This window comes from Plecotus auritus, assembly GCF_963455305.1.
Source record: "Plecotus auritus genome assembly, chromosome: 2".
NCBI classification, from domain to species: Eukaryota; Metazoa; Chordata; class Mammalia; order Chiroptera; family Vespertilionidae; genus Plecotus; species Plecotus auritus.
Window position 1 is genome coordinate 43,927,589 of NC_137771.1, and position 24,339 is coordinate 43,951,927.

The following is a 24,339-nucleotide window of genomic DNA, read 5'->3' on the forward strand; positions in this document are numbered from 1 at the left end:
ACAATGTGGCTCTCAAGGGCGGGGCCACGTCTTCCTCGAGTTGGCGGAGAACAAGCACGAGGACACTGAGGTCTCTTAAAGTTGTAAAACCAGAGCGGTGGTCGCATTCTCTTCCTGGCCATGCTGAGCCTCCCCAAGGTGAGTGGGCAAAAATCAGGCAGCCATGGAAGTCGCCCTGGCCTTGGAGAGGAACCTGAACCAGCTCTTGTGGAGCTGCAGACCCTGGGTTCTACCCCCACCCCAGACCCCCATCCCTGTGACTTCCAGGAGAACCACTTCCTGGATGAACAGGTGGAACTCATCAAGAAGATGGGGCGACACCTGACTCACCTCTGCAGGCTGCTGACCCCCAGGCTGGCTGGGTGAGTATCTCTTCAAAAGGCTCACCCTCAAGCATGACCAGGAGCCTTTGGAGCCCAGAGGCCTTTGAGGGGCCCCTCTGCATCCCCCTGGTGTTTGACTTTTACCTGAGCCTCTCCCTGAAACTACTAGCCATTCTTTAACCACCTTGAAACCCTTTCCCATGCTTTGGACCAAATGGAAACCACAAAGCTTTTTTCAGAAAAATAAAAAAATAAAAAAACCAAAAACCTGCTGTAGATAGACACTGCTTGCAATGGGACATAAAGATGGATACAGCGTTGTTCCTGCTCTCGCTGATGGGTGTGTATGTTCAAATTAGAGGAAATTACAGAAGAAGCAGTCACTTAAAGCTGGAGTGGTAAAGGGAGGCTCTGCATACAAAGTAAGGCATTAGCTAGGTGATAAAGGTTGAGATAACATAGGAAAGAAGGCAGAACAGGTAGCTGTGCAATCAATGAGAATCACAGACTTAAAGTTAGGAATGCGTCTGGACATTCAGAAGACCAGTGTGACTCGAGAAATAAGAGCAGGGAAAAATTGAAAGTCAAATTCTGCACTTTTCCTTTAATTCAATTGTGCCCAGATTTGGATACTCATTAAAATAATCTGAGAAGCTTTAGATAAAACAGGCAGTATATGGGCCCCATCCCTGGAGATTCTAATTTAATTGGTCTGGGTGAAGCCCTGGCATTTTGTTTGTTTGTTTTATTCTTTTTTCCTTTTTTAAGCTCTCTAGGTGATTCTGATGTACAGCCAGGGTTAAAACCACTCTAGGTCATCAGGATTCACCAGTATTACGCAACTTGCATTACTTAAAAGAAGGTTTTCAATCCACCCAAGTCCCATGGCATTGGATATAATGCAGATAATATTCTGTTAACCTTAAACCAGTGGTCGGCAAACTGCGGCTCGCGAGCCACATGCGGCTCTTTGGCCCCTTGAGTGTGGCTCTTCCACAAAATACCGCGTGCGGGCGCGCACGTACAGTGCGATTGAAACTTCATGGCCCATGCGCAGAAGTTGGTTTTCGGCTCTCAAAAGAAATTTCAATCTTTGTACTGTTGATATTTGGCTCTGTTGACTAATGAGTTTGCCGACCACTGCCTTACACCAATGTCATTAAATCTGTCACTGTGTAGTCTTTATTGGAAAACTGAACAAGGAAGCTTGTTGCCACATGGAAGGAGAGGGAAGGATACCACCTCCAACAGTGGTTCTATTTGAAAAAACAGGGTGTCCAGATCCCATGGCTCAGATATTCTGACTCAGTGGTCTGAGGTGAAGCTGAAGCACATGCATTTTCTAAGTTCTCCTGGTCACTCCAATGTTCAGATCTAATCATTAATACATAATTACAATATAAAAATTAGAAAATATTATGAGATTATACATTTATAATGTATAGAAAACTTTCAAAATTATTTTCACAAATTATAATGTGAGACTGTGTGTTTGGGAGTAAATCTTCATTATCAAATTTTTTTCTGCTTGAAATAGCTACATGCATAAGATCTTTTACCTAATAATCTCTTCAAATTCTTATAATCACTATTAAGAAAAAGTTTATTTTACAAGTGGGTAATAAAAAAATCCAAACTATTTTTTAAACTGCTAAAAAATGTGCAACAGTTAATATCAGCATACAAAAATCAGTTATGTTTTTATACACTAACAATCTGAAATTAAATTTAGAAAACAATCTCATTACAACATAAATGAAAATAAAATACTTAGCAATAAACTTATCTAATGAGGTAAAAAAGAAGAGATCCCAAGTTCATGGGTTTGAACTTAATATTATTAAAATATCCACACTATCCAAAGCCATCTGCATATTCAATGCAAGCCCTACCAAAATCCCAATGGCAAAAATAGAAAAAGCAGTCCTAAAATTCACGTGGAACCACAAAAGACCCAAAATAGCCAAATAATCTTGAGAAATCAGAACAAAGATGGAGGCTTCATACTTTCTGATTTCAAGACATATTACAAAGCTACAGTAATCAAAATAGTATGGAACGGCATAAGAACAGCCATATAAACCATTGGAACAGAACATAGGGCCCAGAAATACATCCATATTTGGTAAAATGATTTTTTTTCATGGTTACCAGTTTTATTTCACTCATTATTTGACAATGTGAGTTTCTGGGTGTACAAAGTTAAACAACATATAACCTCCCTCCTACAGAAGCTAACAGTCTAGATTTTATAAACATATAAACTGCTCTAGAAGAAACTTACTATAGACATTTAAGTAGATATTATTTACCCAAGGCTTCCAATTTAATAGCAAACGACTGGCATTTACTACTACCACTCACATTTCATTTTACATTCGTTAAGTAATTGAATCCTCCTAACAATCTTATGAAAAGGGAATTATTACTCTATTACTATAAGATATTATTAATACATTCAAAATATATTACATTTACCATCTTTTCCAGAATCAATGTTAATGACACTAATTCTGCTAATAAGTGTTTTATATACAGTTGCTGTATTAGTCCCATCAATATGCAAACATATTGTAATTTCTCCCATCTTAAAAAAAAAATAAATCCTTTCTTGACTTCACATCCAACTCTAGGAATCACAGCATTTCTCTGGTCCCCTTAAGCAAAACTCCCTAAAAGAGCTGTCTGTGTGAGTTGTCTCCCACCTTTCTCCTGTCAGCTGCTCTTGAGCCATTCCAAAAAGGCTTTTGCCTCTACACCACTGAAACCACTCTATTCAAGATTATGAATGGCCTCAAAATGCTACATACAATTTTTAAATTTTTGTCCTCATCTCACCTGACCTATCAACAGCACCTGACCATAGGTAAAATACTCTCTTTAAAATACTTTCTCTACTTAACTTCTCAGACACTATCCAGGGGTCCTCAAACTACGGCCTGCGGGCCACATGCGGCCCGCTGAGGACATTTATCCGGCCTGCCCGGTGCCGCTGCCTGTCCTGCTTAGCAGCCGACTGGTCCCGGGCCCGCAGTGCGCATAGGAATTTATTCATAGTTGTTTTTTTTTTTAAACTATAGTCCGGCCCTCCAATGGTCTGAGGGACAGTGAACTGGCCCCCTGTTTAAAAAGTTTGAGGACCCCTGCCTGGGTTTTCTTCTTAACTTAGTAGATGTTCCTTCTCAATATCTACACATTAGAGTACCCCAGGCTCAGTCTGCGGACCTCCTTTCTCTTTTCAAATTTTTTTTTATTTTTCAATTACAGTTGACATTCAATATTATTCTTCTCTCTTTTCTACCTATACTTACATTCTTAATGTTCTCATATAGTTTCATGGCTTTACTAGAATATAGCTTCAACAGAGTAGGGATTTTTTTTTTAGCTGTTTTATGCTGAATGCCCTGCATATAAAACAGTGCCTGACATATATTAAATGCATGACAAATATATGTTCAGTTAATGGGTGGGTGAATAAATAGTTTTAAATGTTACATGTAAACTGACGACTCTCCAATTTATATCTGCTGCCTGGATCTCTGTCTGCCCTGAACTCCAACTGCCTATCTGCTATCTGCACTTGGATGTGTAATAAACATCTCAAACTTAACAAAGTGCAAAAGAGAACTCCAAACACCCTCCCAATGGCTTTTCTAACTTCACTTTCTTAGCAAGGTGCAGTTCCATCCTTCTAGTTCCTCATGCCAAACTTTTTTAAAGCATTCCCAATTCATCTCTTTCTCTCACACCACATATCTAACCTGCCAACAAATACTGTGGATTCTGCCTTCAAAATATATTCAGCATTTGACTACTTCTCAAATGATATTTGACAAGGGTGTCCACAAGGAGGAAAGGATAACCTCTTCAACAAATGGTGCTGGGATAACTGGACATCCAAATATCTATACTAATAAAAGGGTAATATGCTAATTAGACCAGGTCGACCAGACATCTTCCAATGGTCCGGTCCTCCTTCTGGACAAAGCCATGGTGGTGGGGGCCAAGGCAGAGGCAGTTAGGGACTATCAGGCCAGCAGGGGAGGGCAGTTAGGGGTGATCAGGCAGGCTGGCAGAGGCAGTTAGGGGTGATCAGGCAGGCAGGCAGGTGAGTGATTAGAAGCCAGTGGTTCCGGATTGTGAGAGGGATGTCCAACTGCTGGTTTAGGCCCGGGGGTGCTCTCTCACCCCTGCAGAATCGGACATCCCCCGAGGGGTCCCAGATTGGAGAGGGTGCAGGCCGGGCTAAGGGACCTCCTCCTGTGCACAAATTTCATGTACCGGGCCTCTAGTCCTATATAATAAGAGGCTAATATGCAAAAAGACCAAATAGCAGAACAACTGAACAACCAAACAACCGGTCGCTATGACGTGCGCTGACCACCAGGGGGCATGCGTGGAACAGGGCAGGAGTCAGCAGCAGGTGACAGAGTATGGAACATGGCAGGCATAGGCCATGGCAGAATGGTGGAGCAGGTGAGCAGGGGCACCAGACCAAGGAGGGGCACTGGTCACTGTCATCAGGGCAAGCCTCTGGTGGTTACTGAAAATTCTTTGCTTCTGCACATCGTGGTCCCACCCGGCACTCACACCTGCTGCCAGTGCCGGCCCCGCTCAGACCCACTGCCAGCACCAGAGCCACTGCTTGCATCCGCTGCTGGCACCAGCCCTGCTCGCACCCGCTGCCAGTGCCTCGTGCTGGCCGTGATTGGTTAGTGCCAGCAGTGAGTGCAAGCAGCGGCTGCGGGCCTCAATAGCTCCTGAGGGCTTTTCCACCACCCCTTGCTCCTTAGGGGCGATCGGGGCCCACAGCCACCTCTCGCACCCACTGCCAGCAATGGCCCCACTCGCACCCACTGCTGTCACCGGAGCCGCCACTCGCACCCACTGCCAGCGCTAGCCCTGCTCACACCTGCAGCCAGCTCCAGACTCACCGCTCACACCCGCTGCTGGCTCCCAGTGCAGGTCCCAATCGCCCCTGAGGGCTTCTCCACCTACCCCTGCTCCTGAGGGGTGATCAGGACAGCAGCCACCACTTGTACCCGCTGACAGCACCGGCCCCACTCACACCCGCTGCTGGCACCAGCCCCAATTGCTCCTCATTGTCAGCAGTGCGAGTGGGGCCAGTGCTGTCAGTGCATGGAAGTGGTGGTGGTGGGAGCAGGGCTGCCAACAGACAGGGGATCAGGGGCTGTGGTGGGAGGGGCTGGGCGGAGGCACGGAGGATGGACTGAGACCCACCCCTGTGCCCACCAGAGCCTAACAGCCCACAGTTCCTTTCAAGGTGCACAAATTTGTGTACTGGGCCCCTAGTAAAAGAAAAAAACTGAACCCTTATCTTACACTATATATAAAAATCAACTCAAAATGCATTAAAAATCTAATACAAAACCAGAAACTATAAAACTCCTAAAAGAAAACATAGGGAAACCAAACATTAACATTGGTCTTGGTAATGATTTATTAGATACTAGTGGCTCAATGCACAAATTTGTGCACATTGAAAGGAAATCGGTAGCCCATGCCTGCATGCCTGGGGAGTTTCCACGTCCCCGTGAGCCTCCAGGAAGTTGCATGGGGAGTCTGTCCTCCTCCCCACAGCTTCCTGAAAAAATATTTACAAATGTCCCTTCTGCAGCCAGGGTCATGCCTTGTTGGCTGGGAGGTCCCCAGTGGACGCCTTGGGCCAAGCTGGACACTTTCCATCACTTGGAGCCGGATAAGAGATGCTCTAAGGTGAACAATACAAAGTTAGGGATCTTGGAGGGTGGGGGTGCTCTCTCGCCCACACCCCCACCCTTCAGATCCATCTCTCTGACTTTTACCCCCATTGTCAGTCGCCACCTTGTGGCCACTTTTATATTGCTGCCTTCCTCTGTAGCTCCGGGGCAATCGGTAAACAAATCTCAATGCCAGAGGCAGAGTTCCAGGAGCCGGGTGGCAACATCAGGCTAGTTCTGGTTACTCCGAGTATCCGCACTTCATCCATTCTCCGGAGATTGTACCTGTAGGCTTATGGGGTATGTGCCTCGGTGCAACTTCTGCCTGAGCTGTGGGCATCCTCCAGTTAGTTGGTCGGGTACCAGCACCGCCAGCGTCCGTCTGCGGGAGCGGCCGGGGATCTACTGAGAACGTGGGAGCCCAGATGCCGGCCAGGCCCAGGAAGGGCACCATGGGCTCGGCTGCAGACACACGTGGGAGACCCGCTCCTCGGATTGGGATTTTCTCACTTTTTCTGGGACTTCTGGAGGTGGGGACTGGTCTGGCTTGGAAGTGGCAGCTGGGGGTGGTAGGAAGGGAAGCGGGAGAAGCCGATCTCCGTCCCCGGTAAGGCACATTCTTAGTATTTAAGTTCCGCATCTGGAACACGGCAATAGCTAAGGAGTGGAACGTGGCCCTGATGCCCAAGGGGGAGTCCCAGGGGGCTGGTGTCATTCCAGTCATGTGTGAATGTTCCTTGCTGCATTTGTTCATAGTAGATTGTACCTGCAGGGTATAGGGGGTGATTTTTCCATGCAACTCCCGGCCCAAGTGTGGGGCTGCCTGAACCAAACAGGTCAGGCCAGCAGCTGCTGGTGCCGCTCTGCCCTCTGGAGGCGACCAGCACTCTTCAGGGATCCAGGAGTGAATATTTGGTGCCAGGACGCTGACCTTTCCTGGAGATGGGGCCGAGGCCAGGTGGAAGTTGCGAAGGGCTCGCTTGCGGATACATGTGGGTGTTGGTCATTGGGCTGGACTTCACTGGCACACGCTCTCAAGATGGGGGCCCGCCCAGGCAGTATGTGCGTGAAGAGCCTCTGTGAGCTTTTCCCGAGCCCGGATCTGGAGACCCAGAGGGCAATAGGTAAGGGGTGTGGTGCAGCCCCAGGGTCTGAAGGGAGAGTTCCAGGGGCTGGTGGTGGCTGATCTGTGGTCATTCTAGCTACACCCTTACCACCCAGGCATCGGGACTACAGTCTGTTCACTGGAGATTGCGCCTGCCAGAGGCAGGAAAGCCTCGCATGCTGTGAGCCTGGTTTCTGGCTGAGCCGTGCTCCCACTTGGGAACACACTGACCATCAGGGGACAGTTCCTGTGTTGAGCTTCTGCCCCTCTGGTGGTCAGTGCGCACCACAGTGAATGGTCATTCCAGTCTTTCTGGTTATTCCACCATAATGGTTGCTGGGCTTTTATATATATAGATGACACCAGAAGCACAGGTAACAAAAGCAAAAATAGGCACGTGGGACTATATCAAACTTAAAAGCATCTTGCACAACACAAGAAACAATTAATAGAGTAAAAAGGCAACCTACAGGAGAGAAAATACTTATAAGCCATTTATCTTACAAGAGGCTAATATCCAAAATATATTCTACAACTAAAAAAAATAAAGTAACCCAATTTAAAAATGAGCAAAGGACCTGAATAGAAAAAAGCTTACAAATGTCCAACAGGTGTATGAAAAGATACTCAACATCACTGATCATCAGGGAAATGCAAATCAAACCACAATGAGATATCACTTCACGCTTGCTGGATGGCCATTATGAAATTATGAAAAGGAAAGAAAAGAACAAATGCTAACGAAGATGCAGAGAAATTGGAACCCTCTGCCCTTTTGAGAGGAATGTAAAGTGACACAGCTGCTATGAAAAACAGAATGGAGTTTTCTCAAAAAATTCAAAATAAGACTACCATATGATCAGCAACCCCTTCTGGGTATTTCCCCTAAAGAACTGAAATCAGGATCCTGAAGAGATATTTGCACTCCATGTTCATTGCAGCATTGTTCATAATATAGACAAGAGGTGGAAACATCTAAATGTCCATCATCAGATGAATGGATAAAGAAAATATGTTCTTGCACTTATTGAAATATTACTCAGCCTTAAAAAAGGAGGAAAAATAGCCTGGCTGATGTGGCTCAGTGGTTGAACATTGACCCATGAACCAGGAGGTCATGATTCAATTACAGGTCAGGGCACATGCCTGGGTTGCAAGCTTGATCCCCAGTAGGGGGCATGCAGGAGGCAGCTGATCAACGATTTTCTCTCATCATTGATGTTTCTATCTCTCTCCTTCTCCCTTCCTTTCTTTGAAATCAATTTAAAAAAAAATCATTTTTTAAAAAGGAAATATTCTCATATACTACAACACGAATGAACCTTGAAGACATTATGTTAAGAAAAATAGGCAGTCACAGAAGGATAGATTCTGAATGATTATACTTCTGTGAGGTTTCTAAAGTAGTCAAACTCTTAGAACCAGAAAGAAGAATGGTGGTTGCCAGAGTATAGGGAGAGAGTTTCAGTCATGAAAGATGAAAAAGTTTTAGAGATCTGTACAGCAATACACACAAAGTTAACAATACTGTACAGTACACTTAAAATGCTGTTAAGAATGTATAGTTCATGTTACAGTTTTTACCACAATAACAAAATTTTTAAAAGAGAGATATAAACAGCAGTTACACTCCATAGTCAATTAATAACTAGACATAGACAGTCTAATGGTCTGTCCAGTGATTTTGAAACTTTAATATTGGAATCATTCTCCACTTAAAGTTTTCCAGTCTACTCCATAAGGAAACTATAACAGTAAAACTGTTTATGTTGAATTGGGTTGGAGAGGAGGGGTCAAGATTGTAGACAGCACACACTGCCACTGAGACCTCTGTCTCTCTTTTGGCCCAATCCCAGGAGAGCTAACCTAAGCTCTCCTCATTTATAGATTAAAAACCTGAGGCCCTGGAAGAAAAAGGGACTCACCCAAGAGTATACAGTGGGTTAGTGGCATGGTCCTGGCTAGAATCCACATGTCCTGCTTTCCAGTTTGGTGTTCTCTGCATTATCATTAAGCTTCTTGTGACTGACCTGGGAAATATCCAGCGATCCATGAGAGGCAACAGAGTGAAGGTTAAAGCTGTAGGCTGTGGGGGAAGGGGACATTTCAAAGACTCATCACCAGGCAACACAGATTTCCAATTTCAACAGCTTTTTAATGCCTAATTGTTTCCATTATACCAATAATATTCGTTCATTAAAGGAACTTTGAAATTACAAAGAAGCAGAAAAATGTATAAGCTCACCAATTATATACACAACAGTTATGACTTGAATATGTTCTCTTTTTGTCTTTTAATGAATAGATTGTTGAGTTTTCACTGAACTGTGCTCATTCTATATGCTCAATTTTGTATTCAGCTTTATTCACAATATTTTAACATAAGCATTTTCCATTTGTAACAACATTTCTTTCATGGCTAAATATGCTTTGAAGTAGTTGTGCCATGCAGAACATTCTTTCTATTTTTTTCACTATTTTGATAATACTAAAATGAACATATATATGTGCATATAACATTTGATCCATGTTTATGATAGTGTGCAAAAGTGAAATAATAACATTAAAATTTCAAGACTTTTAAGTTTTTTCTACATAGTTTCATATTATTTATAATATATAGTTTCTTATTCATGCTCAATTAAATAAATATTGTTTTAGAATTCTGGAAACAGAAATATAGATAAATAATAATAATAACATTCACCATTACTCTCTCAACCTAAAGGCAGACAACTACTAAATATCCTGGTAAATTTATTCCCCATCCTTTTTAAAATGCATACATATACACATGTTATTAGCAAACTAAGACTATCGTATATGGGTTTTTGGTAAAAGAGTTTGTGAGCATACTCTCATGTCAATAAATAATACTTGAAGACCAAACAGATTTTAGTTATTAATCACATTTTATCCCAGTCACACAGCCACACAACATTCCCATTTGTTCATTCTCAGCACAGCTATACCCGTACCTTCATACCTAAGTAACAGATATTACCTGCAGAACCACCCCTAATATGTCAACTCTCAAGGAGTAATCTTGGTTGTAGATGTCATGGGAAGCCTTTGAGCAATTCACTCAAGAGTGGGTGTAGGTAGTTGCAACCACATTTTCCTAATTTGACATATCTGCAGACTCGGAGTGATGCTCTACTGTGCCATCCACCAGGAACAGTTGTGGGCCCTGAAACCAGGGCGCCCTTGTCGTAAGATATTTCCAAAAGCACAGTAGTTAAGACAGAGACTTTGACATCAGACCCTTCCAGGTTTAACTCATGGCTCTACCTCCTACTGGCTATGTGACTTGGATTAACTTAACTTCTCCAAGCCTCAGTCTCCTCATCTGTAAAACTGGGTGACAACATTGCTACCCCATAGATCTGAAATGATGATCGGATGCGATGGTGCATATGAAGTATGTAGCAAGATGCCCTAGCAGGCACTCAATCAATTTTAGCTGTAATTATTATATTATTTTGAGGAGTTCTGGCAATAGCTTGTCTCTGTCGCCTCACAGTTCTCTATTCTCACAAATACGACTTTCTTTTTCCTCATTAATCTATTACAGAAAATACTTTTTAAACTGATAATTCCCAAAGCAGTCATCTGGCAGTGGATTTGGCAGTCCACAATGTCATCATATTTATTTGATCACAAATGTTATTTATAGCGCAAATTGGTTGAAATTGTCATTAACAATTTTAATAAATAATTTTATTTCAGCACTTATTATTACCAAGAGCTTTAATAGTACAGTATATCCTTCAGTCTTCACAAGAGTGTGAAATGCTATTATTACTATTTTTCAAGTGAGCACACTGACATATAGACAGTTTAAGAAATTTGCTCAAGGTCACACTTCTAAAGTTGAAGAATCGGAATTTGAATACAAGCCTGTTGGACTCCAAACCCTAAGCCCCATCCACTAGACCAGGGATCAGGAAACCTTTTTTTCTGTAAAAGGCCAGAAAGTAAATATTTTAGGTTTTGCAGGCCATCTGGTCTCCATCATAACTATTCTAGTCTGCCATTGTAGAGTGAAAGCAGCCATAAGCAACATGTAAACAAAAGAGCAGGCCTATGTCCACTAACTTTATTAAAGACACTGAAATTTGAATGAATTTTATATTGCAAGGAAGAAACAAGTTTCTTAAATTTGTCCCATCAAGACCCATGGAACAGTTTCCAACTTAAAGAATGTGGATGCTCCATGAATTCCCAAGTCATTTAGACCATGGTCTCTACCAGTGGAATGCAGAAATGGAAATGGCTCAAAAATCAAGATGGCTTCTTCTAAATGTAAGGTTATATTTTTATGTATTTTAAAAATGTTATAGCAAATAAAAGAATCCAACTAGAGATACAAAGAAAAATTAAAGAGTCAAGGGTGAGATGGGAGAGTGAATATCTAAAAGCTTTCTTTTAGCTCCAAATTATCTTTTTTTAAGAGATTATGGAAGCTTAAATTTGTTTTATATAGCTCTTCTTTGAAGCAAAGGGTTTAATCAGCTCATACCATTAATGCTTTCAGATTTGGCAGTTTCTTTTTCTTCTTCTTCTTCTTCTTCTTCTTCTTCTTCTTCTTCTTCTTCTTCTTCTTCTTCTTCTTCTTCTTGACCAAGGTCACACTTCTCATGACCAGGTGATCTATGGGAGAGCTTTTTTGAGATGAAAATGTAGGGACTAGAAAAAACAATATTTCACTCCACTGCTGCCATTTGCTTCCCTGTCTCCTCACCTAAATTCTCTTTTCCATTAGTACAATGCTTCGGGAGATGCCAGCACATATTCTCACCAAGAGACTTTTTAGATGTTCAAACAGAGATCTGACTGCATGGGTTTAGAGTCACACTCCAAATCTCTCGTTCACTCCTTGTATGTGTCAAGAAAGGTGCCTGCAATTAGACAGCTGGAGAACAAGCCAAGAAATGCCAACATTGTTGTCATTACCTTGGCTTCCTTTCCCTGACCCCTGTAGTGTCTCAATGAGAAGAGGTGCTCCTGGATGTACTGGATCAATTCTTTTCAAATACAGCATGAAACCTTCTCCTGGCCACTTGGGAAATGAATAGAGCAATGGACTGGGAATCCTGAATTCCAGCCCAAGTCTGCCACTAACTTGGCATTTGACTAACTTAAGCCATTTAACTTCTTTGAGTACAATGGCTCATGTGGCACACCCTTCAGCTATTGGAAACATTGGAAACTGACAGCTCTAGCTCTCAGCTTGAAAACCCCTCATGAATTTTTTCTTTGGCTAAGGGACCCATCTAGCCCAAAGTCTCTTCATGTTCTGTGAGATGCCCTGCATTCAATAACTGGTCTGTCACCATGAGAGTTCAAAGGCCTGGCCCCCTTGACCAATTTGGAACAGCTCTGCAAGGCCATCCCAACCTCAGGTTCCCTGTAGGATTAGCTCAGCCTTTGGAACTGCATGGATTATTAACTTCTCCCTCTACCCAATCCTCTTTACTTCCTTGCAGGTGTTGATCCTGACAGCTACCCCATAAAATTCTTGCACACAAATCTCCACAAGTCTCACATAAGACTCAAAGTTTGCTTTCAGGAAACTTACCTGGGACACTGGTCCTTCGCTTTACCATCTACCTAATAAGGAGGCTACCCTAGATGCCTCCATTTCTGTAAACATGAATAAAGCACAAGTGATCAATTGCCAAGTGTACAGTACAATCGGCGGAGGCAACAGGGGCAGGGTCTTGTATGCATTTGAATCCAACTGAATTACAGAATTCAGGATATAGCTCTTCAAATGCTATGAAGCAAGTGTTACAGAGACACTGAATATTAGGGTCTCTGGGTTGGAACCCTGTCTCTGTCACTGACTTGCTGAGTGACTCCAGGTAATACTCTCGGCTAAGCCTCATTTTCCTAACCTCCAAAATAAGTCTTTCTCATGTTCCTTCCTTCCCCTTATTTTAAATGAATTTACAATCTCTAGTTTGAAAATAAAAAGTGTTCATTTTGCGGGGGAGGGGAGTTTCTCATTCACCATAAACCCAAAGTACCCATTAGGTGCTTAATTAGTAATGACCATGTGGCACTCTCTACAGGCCTTGCCTTTGGAAACCTGTGAGATGGTTGACACACAGTGAGGCGTTCTCCCTGGATTCCATGTGCTACTCCTCCACAAGGAGAAATCTGCTGGAAGATGACTGTACAATTTATAAGTTCCTGGGTATTCATAAAATAACTAGAGAGGTATAGAAACAAGCATAATGAGCAGCTGCTAAGTTCCTATCACTGACTTTTGTCCTTTTACGTATGTTAGTTTATTTAATTCTGGCAATACTCACTGACAGTCAACCATTGGCCATACCCATTTTATAGATGAAGCCTGCACAGAGCCTGGGACAATCCAGAGTCACACATCAAGAATGTGGAAGAACCAAGGCTAGAGCCCACCGTGGTTCCATCCCATGGTCATAGAAGTGCCTGCTCCTTTGCCTGTCTCCCCAACAAGAGTTGGGAGCTCCCTGTGGGTGGGTCCCATGTATTTCTTATTTGTACCACTGAGCACCTAGCACAGTGGCAAACACCTGTCACTAAGTGCATGTTTATAACATTAATGCATTAAGACTTCCAGACTTCTCCTCTTGCTGTGCCTATTATACTATCATACAATTAGCCTTGCTACTTCATCTTTGAATTTTTCTAAAAATTCTCAATCTTGAGACAGAAAATCAATAACAAATAACAAAGATGTAGTTTATTACAATTTCTCAACTTACAGGGTGACACCAGTCATTTGGCCCCGTTGGGATTTAATAGTTGGCTAACTAGCCTCAGCACTGTCTGCTTATATGAGATTGGCTCACTCGGGCCAGCCAAGCAAGAGCCCCCATTGATGATTCCTAAAAAGTCATTACCCTTCTGAAAGCCATTACATTTTAAGATGGTTTATTTATATCCATCTCATCATTTTTAACCATGCCCACAAAAAGCATCCTAAAGATATTTGATTATTTAATTAGACTAAATGAGGCCAATGTATATGCTGCTGCCTCCGAGGTTATCATGCTTAATAAAACATACTTTATAAACCCCATGAAAGCTGTAATTAAATTTACAAGCAGCTTTCCACTCAACTCTAACAAAAAGCGGTCTGAATGTTGTGTGTGTGTGTGTATGTGGATTTGTGTTTTTGTGAGTGTGTGTGTGTGTGTGTGTGTGTGTGTTAAGGTCCTGTTCCATAAGGATTATAGCTCCCCTGCTGTTTGGAAAAGATAATTTCACTTGTAACACTAATAACTTGAGCAGGGGAGAAGCTGGCCTGGTGAATGGAGTGCACTTCACTGCACATCTTGGCTCGGCTAGAAATCGGAAACAGATGGTCCTTGCGGCTGGTTTCCCACTCGAGCCCGCTCACTGCCAGCCTGGTCTTCAGTGGGCTGCTGCTGGCAGTCTGTGACTTGAACATAGTAGGACAGTGGCAAAAGAAATCAAATCTTTTCCAATGAGCAGCAAGTTATAATGAAATCTGACAGATCTGACATTCTATACCCAACATCTAGTTAGAATATATTAACCTTTTAGTTTTCTTAAGCGCCTTGTATAGAAGTTGTGAATATACTTATTAGACGGCTGTGTTGTATGCATTTTTTTCTTTTCTTTTTTTCTCTTTTAACAGGGGGCAGAGGGTTTAGTCCAATCTTGGATGGCAGCTGGTTAACAGAAAATGCAAAAAAAAAATAAAAGTCAAAGGATTTTAAATGGAAATGAGGCATGAGAACTGCCACTAAAAAGAAAATGAATTCTTTGCAGGGCATGGTGGGTGACTTTCTGCTAGAAAAAAAATCAATATTTTTCTCAAGAAAAAAATATATCTATACATACACATCCTAAATAAAAAAAAATCTGGGCAATCTCTGGGCATATCATTAAAATGGATGGGGCTGTCTGGACCCCCTGGCATTTCCTTCAATTCTGCCCTTTTCAGCTTTTCAGCATTTGCTTCTGCCATACGGTGAGAAAACCATGCCAGGTGACTTGGGACACTATTTTTTTAAGTCACCACACTCATGCCCAGTGCTGATGTGTACCTGTGCAGAAGACTGCTATTTCCATCAAAAAGGGATAAATCTCACACCAAAGACGGTAGCATTTTCCTGGGCTTTGGAAGAATTAGATGATCTGTCCTTTTGTGTAGTTTATTCCTCTTATCCCAAAGCTTATGTTGTGAGTACACCCTCATTTTCAGGGTTAGACAGTGATGTCCTGAAGACAATTTTAGGATTTTTCACATGATTAAGGTTAGGGAAAAGACCTAGATATTAGTAGTAGATACAAGCTTTTTTTTTTTTAAGTCTTAGACACCCGTTGCCCTAAACCCGTGGTCGGCAAACTGCGGCTCACGAGCCACATGCGGCTCTTTGGCTCCTTGAGTGTGGCTCTTCCACAAAATACCATGGCCTAGGTGAGTCTATTTTGAATAAGTGGCATTAGAAGAAGTTTAAGTTTAAAAAATTTGGCTCTCAAAAGAAATTTCAATCGTTTTACTGTTGATATTTGGCTCTGTTGACTAATGAGTTTGCCGACCACTGCCCTAAACCAAACTTCTACAGTTTCAGGAACAGTGTTTGCTTCTAATTTCATGATTTCTAAGAACTGGAGATTCAAGGTCATACATATTCATTAAGTCCAGCTTCCACCTCTACAAAAGAAAGTTTTTAAAATCTAAGATCTTAGGTAGGAAAAAATGGCCCTTTTTTTTGGCAAATTGACATGGGGTTGAATTTTTGCTCTTCTTACTTAGTATGTGTCATTAGGCAAGACTCCAAACTTTTGACCCTGACCTGCAAATTAAAAATAATAATACCAACTTCCTATGGTTGTTGTAAAGGTTAAATGACATACCCAAAAACACCTTAAAAAGTGCCTGCACATGGCAAGGCAAGTACTAAGTCCTATTATTTCCCTCCTTTCATGGCTGAGGAGACACCACCAGAGTGGTGAAGCTCTTAAGTCACAATTCCTAGGCTTGAATTCTTCTTCCTTCTCTAACTCCAGCAAGTTGCTTCAACTCTTTGAGCCTGTTTTCTTGTTTATAAAATGGGATTAATAATAGATCATACCTCATAAGAACCTATCTGAAAAAAAAATGTTTTAAAGATCTTAAAACAACCCAGCTGGTGTGCTTCATTGATTGACTGTCCACCCATGAACCAAGAGGTCACCGGTCCGGTCCATTCCCTGTCAGGGCACATAACCGGGTTGCAGGCTTGATCCCCCGTAGAGGGCGTGCAGGAGGAAGTTGATCAATGTTTCTCATCAATATTTCTATCTCTCTATCTCTCTCCCTTCCCCTCTCTCTCAAATCAATAAAAACATATTTTTAAAAATCTTAGAACAATGCCTGGCTATGAGGAAGCACTCAATACATTAGTTGCTTCTCTAGAGTTTCAGATTTCCAATGGCCTGAGAAATAGAACTTGAAAAGAAGGGGGGGGAGGAATTTAGTTGCCTATATTACAGAAGTTGCTGTTAAATGAATGAATGAATGAATGAATGAATGACATATACCAGTATATATTAAAAACAAATAATACTATAGTCAATCTCTGCAAAGTACTAATGGATGATATAGATAAGGAAGGCAACAGGAATTCAAAAGCTTTATAGATCACTGTGGACTAGGATCTTAACTAGGGGAGTCAACTTGGGAAGGCAGATGATATACTGGAAAGGCAGATGATATATTGGTAGCTTGAGTCAAGGTAAATGAAAAGGCTGTGTAAACATGAGAAGAATGCAATCAAATTTCAAACCGACTAATGTTCTATGCCTTTTCACTATCATTCTCTCACCATTTAGGAAGCCCCTACTATTTGCCCATCACTTAGCTTGACCTCGTAACCACTGAGACAAACAAGACACATGCCTTGCTCTCAAGAATCTCAAAGAATGAGAGAAAGGCCAACTAAAAGGCAGATGGTTCCAGGAAAGGGTGCTAAAAGCTGCAATGGAGCAAAGCACAAATTATTATGGAAGAACAGAGGGAAGGCACTTAACTCAGCCTCATAGGATAGGACCAGAAGGGAGGGGAAAAATGGGTTCCCCTTAACAAAGCAATAATTATAATAAAACATCTAAAATGATAAAACATATATATACTAGTACTTAATAACTATTTTATCATTTTCCTGATTAGGACACAGAGAATCAGAGAGTTTGAGTAACCTTGGAGTAGTTACACAGTTAGTAACCAGGCAAACCTTGATATGGGCACTTGGACTTCAGACACAGTGCTCTCAACCGCTCTACTATCTGGCCTCCGTAATCAGTAATATTCTGTCTCATAGTGCCTTTCAGCTACAAATGAAAAAAACAAACAAACAAAAAACCTCTTCTTGGTATAGTACACCTGTTGGCAGCAGAATTTTCAAGGTCTTTATTCAAATGCCTTGCTGCACAGACACAGATGGGAATCCCTTTTAACTAAAAAAGGTAGCTGATTTGGGAAGCACTGGCCACAACAGCTGAAATGACGCTGGAAAATGACTTGCTCTTTGCTGGAGGCCTCATACTATGAGAAAACAATTCCCTTTCCAAAGCTCGCCATCGTCACCTGAACCATATTCTTCATACTGCGCCCTGAAGTTTAACCCATCACTGACTTCATAGCTAGAGGGATTCCCACTTCTTATAAACTATGTTCAAAGGAAGTAAGAAACTCCAAATCCTGATAGGCTTATTTCTTGATGAGAGTGCTGCTTTTGCCTCAGATTCATTCACGTGCAGTGGGAAGAAGTATTGAAATGACAAGAGTTAAATTCAAAACATGTAGCCGCTTTCTGTTATATTTTTTTTTTCTGACTGAAAGCAAACCATTTAGATGTTTGTTTCCAAAAAGGCATCTGTCAGCAATCAAAGGGGAAAAATGCATAAAGCAAATGCAATTGTTTGGAGTAGCGTTTCCTGGATCATGTTAAATGCTTGAATTGCTCCCCTTTCTGCTCACCAAATAATTTTATTTTCCACAATAATTGCAATATTTAACATGTTTTATTTAATCTTGTTTTAAGGCTATTAACAACTGGTCACACTGTGAAAAGCCTGCTCTATGGGAACAGAGAACTTCCACCAGCCTCTTAGAGAATAATAATAAAGTTAAATGCACCTAATTGTTCTGGATGCAAAACACTGTTATTCAATAATATTTATCATTTCTTTGTTTAAAACTTCTGTGCCATCTCCTGTAATATCTCCCTGGGAATTCCATCATTCACAAAGTGAAATCTGGACTCCAGTGTACCTTGTGCCCCATTCATTCATAAGTAATGGGTGTGCCTAGGGTGTTCCAGTTCTCAGAAAGGCAGCGGCTCAGATAAGAAACACCTCCAACTTCAGGGGTGGCTGCAGGACAAACTTAGAAATTTTAGGGCTGTGGGCCCACGAGTCAAAAAGGTGCATGTGCCTTTTTGCCTTGGGAGAATGCTAAAAAGACTCTCTACAGCAAAGAAACTTCAGATTATTTTTATCCAAACAGCTATTTACCTGATGCTAACTCATTAAAAAGGATAAAATGAAATAGGAAGTTGATTCAAAGACAGAAAGCTGCTTTACTTCTTTTTTTCTCTACTCCCCGCCCCCATTTTTTTGTGTTTTTTTTTGTGCTATTTTACATTTTATATTGAATTTCCAACATTTTCCCCTTTCATTCGCTCAATAGTAAACTGAAGAAAGACAAGGTCATCTTAATGACGCTTCAGTTACACAAGGCAACACACGTTTTGACTGGCAAGCTCAGGACGCGATCCTGGCAGAAAGTCCTTTTGCTTCTAGACACTGAAGGTAACTTAACATTTCCTGTGCTAATGCAGACTCTTTTTCTGGAAGGAGAAGTGATGCCAGAGTAATAAAAAATACAAAGGTGCTTCTAAGAGTAATGGCAATATCCATATTTGATGATAATTCTCAACACCGCCTGCTAACTCCATATTATTAGAAGAAATCCCATTACAATCAGAGATAAGAAAGAAAGAAATGCCTTATTTATTGTCTTTGTGGCTCATTCTGTAGTAGCAGCGTGTGCATCTTGCTTTAAATTACAAAACATTTCAGGTGCAACTGGATACATTTTGCCTTACTAAAATTATTTTTGCCCAAGCAGCTATTTACCTGATGCTAACTCGTTAAAATAACACCTGCTAAGGAAGAGGTCAGAGATAGGAGGGGGGGAGCCACCAAATTTAACCTCTTTTGAACTTAAAATGTGTCCTGAATAAGTTTATCTAAATATTCAGTAAAAACTGCCACTAGAAAAAAATCCCCTGGATAGTTAGACTGTAAATGCACAACTTTGTAAATAACCACAGTTCAATAGCCCTGACAAATGCTGTAAATAAATTCCCCCATGCTCCATGCTCCAAACGGAGCCCCTATACACGGTCTGCAGGGTGGAGAAGGTGAGGTCACTGCTAGGTTCTTGGCGATCAGGGAATCACTTACATTTTTAAAAAAATTAGAAAGTATTTGGTGCACTGCTCTTATACAGTTGTTTCTGCAGTTGCTAATTTCACACAGTTTGAATGAAAGAAATATAAATACAAGGCATTCTCTCTACTTTTTGCTCCCTTCAGTCTTGAAGTAAAATGACTTTAAATTCAGCATTTACCTGGACTTCTCACTTTTAAAAAAAAAATTCATTTTTACAGCCATTCTTATGGGTAGGTCCATGTTGTGGTTTATTTATTGTGGTAAAGAGAGGATGTGTGGTCAAAACCCCTGTGATGAAGATGGCTTGGTTACAGTAAGAAAATCAGATGTGATTTTCCCTGAATAAGGAAGTCCTCATGTCAAGTTTAGCCAGAATTGTGTGAAAGTGAATTGATCATGACTGACCACCTGACTTACAAAGAATGGAAAAGCCCAGAATTAATTTTTACAAAAAGAGGGGGCACCAAAAAATAGAGATGGTGACTAACCTTGCTCCAGTTAGAACAAGTAAAATATCAGGAATGTATTTCCTCACCTAAAAACACATCTAAATACAATGCCAGCCGGAACCCAAAATCGAAGGACTTGAGCATTGTCCTCTCGTGCTTAAGTTCCTTCACAGCAAAATTAACTAATGAATTAATTTTTTTAAATAGGCTAATGAAGGAGAAATGTTTTTTCTTAGGTTTTTCTTTTTCCTTTTTTTTTTTTCTTCTTGGAAAACCTGTTCAGCTGTACCCAGATTTAGTTTTAGACTTTTCACGTTGCTTCCAAAGAGATGTGTAAGACAGGAAAACTAAACTGAACATTTTTAAATGCACAGCTCACGTTCTTGGGAAAAGTGGCTGTGAAAAACAGATACCGAATCAGACTTAAAGTCGAAGGGGTTGGGGGGGGGGGTGGAAAAAAAAAAAGCCCAAAACATTGCATGATAGTCTCTAAGCAGTTCCATCTGTCAAGCAGAAATTTTAGGCTAATAGCCTGTGGCGATCTCCCTCCGCAGTCCACTACCTGCCTTTGTCCTATTAAATCTCTTTATTCTCCTTAAAAAAAAAAAAAAAAAAAAGAGGGGGGATTGGTTGTTGGAAGGAAAGGAAAAACCTTGCAGACCAAAATCATCTGAGTGATGAAGCCCTAATTTTAACCGCCTCTTTGATGTGTAGCGGTGGGGTTTTTGTTTTTTAAGGAGAGAGGAGACAGTGCTAGGAGCAGAAGACTTTTCATCTCCACTTCACCTTGCCACTGGGTCTGTGAGAGATTGGTTCATTGTCAAGGAGATTTTTTTTTTTACCCATGATTCCATATGGTATGGACCGGACTACATGTTGCCCCACATGCCACTGCAAATGTTTTCTCAATTAGGTGTCTTATCTCCCGTGAGTTAGCATCAGATGAAGCTTGCTGACAGCGTAATGGCAGGGAAAGCTTCCGACGGCTCCATCAAATGGCAGCTCTGCTACGACATCTCGGCCAGAACTTGGTGGATGGTGAGTTGGCAGCCGGGGCTGCTTTTTTTTTTTTCCCCCTTTTCTACTTTCCCTCCCTCTTTGACAAAATGTCCCAGACCTCACATTCATCAAATTCACATTTGATTTTTTTCACACTCTTCAGTGAGGCAGCCTCACACTGCTTCCTCTTGCCATCATCTCTGCCACTCTGCGACTTGAGTTCCCAGGAATACTTGCCCTGCATTTCCATGGGACAGTGTTTGGGAGTTGTTGTTTATGTGACTTTTGGTTTGTTTGGTTTACGTTTTTAAAAAGAGCATCAGAAGTTTTAAGGTGGAGGTGGATATTGTAGCCAAATCGGTCTTGGGGTAAAAAAAAAAAAAAAAGAAGCATTTGCCCTGGCCCTCGGGTTTTGCTCCCTCTCTCTAGCTTCATATCCCCTTTACTTTTGTTTTCAGGGACTATGCGGTGCATGGTTTTTCCTTGGCTGTGGTATTTTCTGAGGACGCGTGTTGGGTGCTGGGTAGAAGCAAGCCCTGGATGAATTTGGGTCCTGTCCCATTAATTGGATTGCCTGAAGTCACCTGTGAGAGAATTCGGGGTTCCCCACTCCCTGTTTTCCATCCGGGGACCCTTTGCTGTCACCTAACTTTCCCCCGTTTGTTTATGTCATAGCAGGTCTTACGTCTCTTAGGAACTCTAGCTCTGAGTGGAAAAGACCCATGCATTCTATCTTCTAGTTATTCTGGGTACAAATAAAGTTTTAATAAAGTTCTAGCATGTGGCCACAGAATGAGTTAACTCACATGTCGTGGTCAACCAGGCCAGACAACCTTTGACATCTTGGATCTATAAGAGGTAGAGTGAGTTGGGAGGATGCACAATGGCTTATTGTCACAGGAGATGCAAGTCCCGTGAGGAGGAGAGTCCTCAAGTCATTACCGCCCTCGTTAGGGTGGTGTCCGTTAAGGATTAATTTGTTAGCAGTGCATTTCTAGTTTTCCGTAATTATTATTCTTGCGGCAAGCATGAATTCTTCCAGGGATTGAAAAAAAACTTCGCTGCCAGGACAATGAATGTATTATCCGTTCCTAACTGGACCGTGAACTTCAGCTCATTTCACATAGATATCAGTTTAAGAAGAAAAAAAAAGAGAGAGAGAGAGTGGTGTTGAAGGGGGAGAGTAGCGAATGGAATTACAAGACAGAACTTGGTCAGTTTCACTGTGTGATCTGCGGAAAGAGTTCTTTCCCCATCTGGACCAGTGGTGGTATCATTTTGGCAAGTTTTAGGAACTCTGAGGACTGAGAAACTATTAAAAGTGAGCTACCGCAGGATTCTGTTCGGCTGCTTCTTGGGGTGCAGTGTGTCCATTCCTAAGGACTCTTGAGTTAAGGTGGTCATGGGTATGTTGTACATGTGTGTTTTAACTTATAATTTCTTAACTAGACTTTACTGGTGGTTTCAGGACAATGCTACTTTCAGCTTTTGGTTCATTAGACTAGCAGTAGCCTCGCCACTTAGATCTGAACTTTTTATTCAGGGCACTCATTTTCCCAGTAGAGTTTCTGCCAGCGAGAACAAGGTTTACTTGTATGCTGTGATGTTGCCTATCACTTTGTCTTATGTAGCTTGTTAAACACTAGAAATGAATACACTGATTGGTTTGGCTATTATTTTCTAAGCTAAGCTGTAAGCTTTAAAAAAGAAACCTGCATGCTGATGTCATATTCTGGGCGACATTCTACTTCCTTGTATTTCAAGAGCTCATAGATTTTATAGCCTGTTACTTTTATGGTAAACTGTGTCATTTTTTTTTTTTTCTTGCAAAGATCACCAAATGCTCCTCATTTTTTAACTTGGAACACCGTCGTTTCTTTTTGGTAAAGTGTCCCTGGAAGTTCCTTTTCATTTAAAAGTATTTTACAGATGTTTTACCACCGGGAATATAAAATATGAAAGTGGTGGAAACATTTTGCAATGCAGTTGACTAAAAATAAACACTGCTGTAAGCTCACATGCTGCTGTTCAGGCTGCATACTCCAGGAAGTTTCTCTCAACTTCAGTGCCTCTAGATCTTTGCTTTGCAAGAGGGTGAGAAATCAGAGTGCTCTTTAAAGAAGTTGTAGAAGTTCCCATAGAGAATAAATCAATTTCCTCTTTCTCTCAAAGGTGACCACGTAGCACAGAGCTTTAGATCTGCCCATTACAAATAATTCCAATGCAAACGTCCCATTATTGATGGGAAATTGAGGGCTTTGATGAAGGGGAGGGGAATTAATTTTAAAAAGACAAATTTCACATTTCTCTTAGCTCTTCTCTTTCCCTGGAATAGCATTCACTCCCTCTCCCTCCATAACTCCACCTTGCTACTCAAGACAATTTTCTCCAACTAAAAAGAAAAATTTAAACTTGTCCCTAGCTGATAGGGTTTTTTTAACCAAAGGATAGCACAACTTCTGAGTTTCACACTAAAGGCAAAGAAAGCTTTAAAATTACCTCATGCGTCATCCGGCTGCACAGACTCCGGCCGTAGAGTGGGAGCCTCCGGCTGGTCCTCCCGGCATACAAAGGCAACTCAGTGAATGCCCCCTCCGCCCGCAGGCTCAGCCTCAGCTGCCAGCACCAGGACATGCAATTTTGCTTTTTAATGAATCGTAAACAATTTGTATGGCAAATGAGTTTGTTTGTTTTAGTTTGGGGGGGCATATGTTGGACCAGGTTGTAGATAGCCATTACCTACTCCAAGATTTTAGGTGAGAACGGAGAGAGCCCCATTTCACTTTTATTTCTCTAAAATAGAAAGGCCCGCTAGCATGAAAGAAACTGGTTAATAAAAGGCTGAGAATAACAGCCCCTCTTCTCTTTCCCCTCACTCCCCTGTCCCCCTCTCCATCCCCACCCCCTCTCATAATGCCCAGGGCTTACAGTAGGGGTTTGACTGCCCTTTTTGATAACTAAGTGGAGGTCAGTTGACTAAATTAATTGGGGGATTTTTTAAGTATAAATTTTAGCTTTGTCTTTAAAAGGCTACTTTTGTTTAAGAAACAATTGTTTTAAAATGTGAAATACTAAGAAGGGCCTTCTATATCTTCTATGGCATTTTTCTTTTTCCTTCAGTTGAAGCTGATGTCGTTCTTAGGGACATAGGTTATAAAATATGCTAAACACACTTTTGATATCAAAATGGAGCGAGAAAGGGGTCTTGATATCCAAAAGTCCAATAAAAACTTCTATTCCAACCCCTGGAGTTGTAAACAACTTAGACGTTAACAAGCGAT

General features: G+C 41.5%; 1 protein-coding gene across 7 annotated transcripts in view; it reads right to left on the bottom strand.

Moving 5' to 3' along the window:
* Positions 1-23,606, bottom strand: part of LOC308242313 (uncharacterized protein) — a 261,237-nt gene extending 237,631 nt beyond the window's left edge. For 5 of the 7 annotated variants that reach the window (XM_080656329.1, XM_080656327.1, XM_080656326.1 and 2 more), the window contains exons 1-2: positions 23,558-23,606; positions 11,671-11,812 (exon numbers count right to left, since the gene is read on the bottom strand). In XM_080656329.1, coding sequence (XP_080512455.1) covers positions 11,671-11,812; positions 23,558-23,569 — 154 coding nt within the window. In that variant the 5' untranslated portion in view covers positions 23,570-23,606. The remainder of the gene's footprint in view (positions 1-11,670; positions 11,813-23,557) is intronic. The other 2 variants (XM_080656328.1, XM_080656325.1) reach the window with 2 other exon arrangements.
* Positions 23,607-24,339: the final 733 nt, after the last annotated feature.